At 39.1% G+C, this 4,532-nt stretch overlaps 1 protein-coding gene across 1 annotated transcript; it reads left to right on the top strand.

Moving 5' to 3' along the window:
• Nucleotides 1–622: 622 nt before the first annotated feature.
• LOC106617102 (long-chain fatty acid transport protein 4) lies at nucleotides 623–3,942 on the top strand. Its single transcript, XM_014234099.3, has 4 exons — nucleotides 623–1,769; nucleotides 1,843–2,463; nucleotides 2,579–2,780; nucleotides 2,857–3,942. Exons 1-4 carry the CDS (start codon nucleotides 1,486–1,488, stop codon nucleotides 3,796–3,798), a joined length of 2,049 nt encoding a protein of 682 aa, XP_014089574.2. The 5' UTR covers nucleotides 623–1,485; the 3' UTR covers nucleotides 3,799–3,942.
• The last annotated feature ends 590 nt before the right edge of the window (nucleotides 3,943–4,532 follow it).

Here is a 4,532-nt window from a genome sequence, read left to right as displayed (position 1 = left end):
AAAGTGATTCCAGATTGAAGAAATATTTTAGTTCTATGACGAAAAATTTCTTTAATAATGCTCTGTATTTTAAGATCAGCGTAACCTTACGAACTGGTCTTTAACAAGTCATTATCAAATAACTTTATAATATTTGTACTTATATAAATTTAAAATCATTTTTACAAATATCTGTTCAGATTCCTCATATTTGCCTTTAAAGTAACTATCGAGTAACCATTCTACTGATTAAAATAAAGAATCTTATTTACACCACTGTTTCGTCTAACATAAAAGTTCTGCTTTATAACAGTTGCCCTTAGGTAGGAAATGATGAGTCCTCGAGCATATTTCAGCCACGAAAAAGTTTTTCACATGAGCTTTCATCTCTTTGGAGTCTGTTCTACTGGCTACTGCCGATAGAGTGTTGAGGTCTTCTGCAAATGGAGAATAATACTGGGAGGAAAGCAACTCTAAGCTGAATCGTAGGTCCAGTGAGAAACTTTTTTCTATCAGAAATAAAATTCTGACTAGTATTTGCCTACTAAGGGGTCAAAGTATTTAAAAGTACTTTTCTTTAACTTTGAATTTGATCTTTAATTTTGAAATTACAGCGCTTTAGCTATAAGGTACTTTAAAAATTCTTCGGTATCTATTTTTCACATCATATTTGAAATTTGAAAAGAGAGTTGGCGACTCTTAAACATTTTAAATTGATTGCTATAAATATGGTGCACCCTGTACCATAGCATATAAGCACATTTCTAATGTCCTACGAAAGTCCGTAAGCTTTAAAGCTCACACACACATATACAACTCATAACGGTATAGGTGCAGGATATGTGCGTATTTATAGACAGCTGTGCGAATTCGTCCTTTTCGCTGAATTAAACACATTCTTTCGGTTGGTGCTTTAAAAACAAGTTGTTTGTTATATAAAAAAATATTTGTTATAAAATATAAAATAAATGAAAAATTAAAAAAAAAAATACTCAAGTGATAAAGTTATAAAAAATAAATTGTGCTTTCCAGAATATTATAAAAAAAAGTTTAAATTGTTGATTATCGATTTTTCGCGTGTTCGTGTGTTAAAGTGCAGCTGTTACTTTTGTGCTCGCTCTTTAAAGACGCTGGTGAACGCAAAAACCCTCGCGGCTTCCAACTATGCTAATGCGTAACTTTATATTTCGCACCAACTATTTACCAACGCGTTCACCGCATCAACTATTATGACGACACTTACTGTCACGACAGTATCAGAAATACCGTTATCGCTACTTTAAGAGCCCCGCCTACACGCCCGCTCCGCAGTCAACGACAAATGATAGCGAACATCATTGGCGTTGCAGTCACCACAATCATAACTGTCAACAGTTGCATTCAACACCGGACCTCATTGATGACACACACGCCCATCAAAAAGCGGTTTCACAGCAGCAGCAACAACAACCGAACTATCCCAATCACACCACCATCGACATCGAAGGTGATGAACAACTAAGGCAAATGAACGGAGGCAATCAACTATACAGCGGACACAAACGGTACGCCTACACATATCACGGCCAGCAACAAGGTGCAGCTTGCGGCGCGCTAGCTAGAAACAAACGTAGAATACTCATCGTACTCACCGTAGGCACCACCGCTACGGTGGACACGCTGCTGTGGCAGAGCTTCGGCTGGATGTGTGGCCTGCCCGCAATGTTCGCCGCCTTGTTTGTTATCATGCTGGTAACATTGGGCTGGCGCTGGTTCTATATAGCCGCCGTAACGTGCAGACGTGATTTCACGTAAGTTTTCTACGTAAGCATTAACAATCCGCAATAATATACAATATCATTTCGATTCCCTCACTCTTTGAAGCGCTTTGTGGGCCTACATAAAACTGCTTATGCTCATTAAACTTTTTGAGCGCAAAAATTTAAATATCGGCGATGTGTTCGAGAAGAAAGCGCTCAAGCATCCTGACAAGTTGGCAATAATTAGTGAGACGCAACGCTGGACCTTCCGCCAGCTGTATGACTTTTCCAAGCACGTCGCCATCGTATTTCAAAGGCATGGCTATCGGAAAGGTGATGTTATCGGCTTGTTGCTGGAGAATCGCGCGGAGTACGTTGGCATTTGGTTGGGTCTCTCGCGACTTGGCGTTGTCACAGCGCTGATCAACACCAATTTGCAGGGTCCGTCGCTGCGTCACAGCATCAACGTGGCGAAATGTTCGGCGTTGATATATGGCGAGGATTTCTGCGAAGCAATTGAGTATATAGCGAATGACACACCGGCGAAATTGTATCAATTCAACAACGCTATCGATAAGCCAATAAGTGAGTCGGCGTCCGATTTGGCTACGCTACTGCACTCGGTTAGACATATGGAACTCACGCGTTCGACTGTGCAACCACCAAATCATCACGACAGATTGATGTATATTTATACCTCCGGTACAACCGGCCTACCGAAAGCGGCCGTAATCTCGCATTCAAGGTAGGTTATGAAAGTAGAAATAGGTTTCTGGTGTTTTTTCCATATTTTTAGAGCATAAATACAAATATCTGACATCTAAACTTCATTGGCTCGACTAAAACATTTCTATTTACAGATATATGTTTATAGCGGCGGGTATACATTTTACGCTAAATTTTAAAATAAAAGATATTTATTACACACCCTTGCCGCTCTACCACACGGCTGGTGGTGTAATGAGTATAGGACAAGCGGTGCTCTTTGGCTCAACCGTTGCCATACGGAAAAAATTCTCAGCTTCCGGATATTTTGCGGACTGCGTGCGCTTTAAGTGTACGGTAAGGCTGGTGATACTATATACTATATATACATACTTGTATATCACTTTTACTAATGTATTACTGCCGCTAACAGGTGGCACAATACATCGGCGAAATGGCACGTTATATTTTAGCGACGTCGTCAACTCAATATGACCGTCGCCATAAAATACGTATGATCTTCGGCAATGGCTTGCGTCCGCAAATCTGGCAGAGCTTCGTGAAACGTTTTAATATACCAAAAGTGGGAGAATTTTATGGCGCCACCGAGGGCAATGCGAATATTATCAATAATGACAATACTGTCGGCGCTATTGGTTTCATCTCACGTATATTTCCGCAAATTTATCCCATATCCATAATTAAGGCCGATACAGACACTGGCGTACCGATACGTGGTGTCGATGGCTTGTGTCAGCCTTGTGCACCCGGCGAAGCGGGTGTGTTCATTGGCAAGATTATCCAAGGCAATCCCTCGCGTGAATTTCTCGGTTATGCTGATGAGAGTGCATCGTCGAAGAAAATCGCACGTGATGTATTTAAAAAAGGTGACATGGCATTTATATCCGGCGATCTGTTGACTTCGGACGAGCGAGGTTACTTGCACTTTGTGGATCGTACTGGTGATACATTTCGCTGGAAGGGTGAGAATGTATCAACCAGTGAGGTGGAGGCTCAGGTCAGTAATATTGCGCTATATAAGGATACTATTGTCTACGGTGTTGCAATACCAAATACTGAAGGTCGTGCCGGTATGGCTGCTATATATGATCCAGAGCGTCAATTGCATCTTGATCGTTTTGCATACGAATTGTCGAAAGTGTTGCCGCCTTACGCACGACCTCAATTTATAAGAATTCTGACTAAACTTGATATCACTGGCACCTATAAACTGCGCAAAGTTGATCTGCAAAGAGAGGGCTACAATCCGAATGTCATCAGCGACACGTTGTTCTATAGAACAACTTCCGGCAGCTATGAGTTACTCACTAGTGAAGCTTTCGAAAAGATAAACCAGGGTCTCATACGATTTTAAAGCAGTATAACTTACTATTTCGCTATTACTAGTATATCATAGATTTACTTTTTTTTTAGGAAATTCATTCTATTATACTAGCCAATATGTAAATATTATTTTAAAATAATTTTAAATAAAGTTTGGACAATACATACAATGGAATTTTAAGTTATTTATATACAAAGTTTTAAATTTTTTACTCGGCATGTACGGGTATTTATTCCATAATCCAAAACGGAGAAAGGGGAGAAGAAATATGTACTCTTTTCCACGTCAGTTGGGTCTATGCTAAGACAGCACTCCTCAAAATTATTCAGGAGTTATTTTTCATTTAATATAACAACTACAAGAGATTTATACTAAAGATTCCCAAAAAGTCAACGATATTGCATTTGACACACATATATATATATATATATATATATATATATACAAGTACATATGGAGACGCAATCTTTCCATTTTTTGAGTTTCTGATCAATATATGTCAGAATGTGGGTTATTAAATCTCTTGATAAACAGTGATCTTATGAATGTTTTCAAACTTCTCCGACTACAGACTATAAATAAAGCATCTCGTTCGGTTATATATACCAATTTCTTTTATAGACCGACACCATTCAGGCGTAGATCAAATAGTGATATTTTGCATATGAATCGATGACCTATATAACACATGGGCTGAAAATGACCGGGCCTAATAAAGAAAACACTGCTTTTTTTTGTTCGAAATTGGCTTTATTCATCAATAT

This window comes from Bactrocera oleae, chromosome 3 (genome assembly GCF_042242935.1).
Source record: "Bactrocera oleae isolate idBacOlea1 chromosome 3, idBacOlea1, whole genome shotgun sequence".
In the NCBI taxonomy this organism is placed as follows: Eukaryota; Metazoa; Arthropoda; class Insecta; order Diptera; family Tephritidae; genus Bactrocera; species Bactrocera oleae.
Note: the sequence above shows the minus strand (reverse complement) of the source record. Positions and strands in the feature narration are given on the sequence as shown.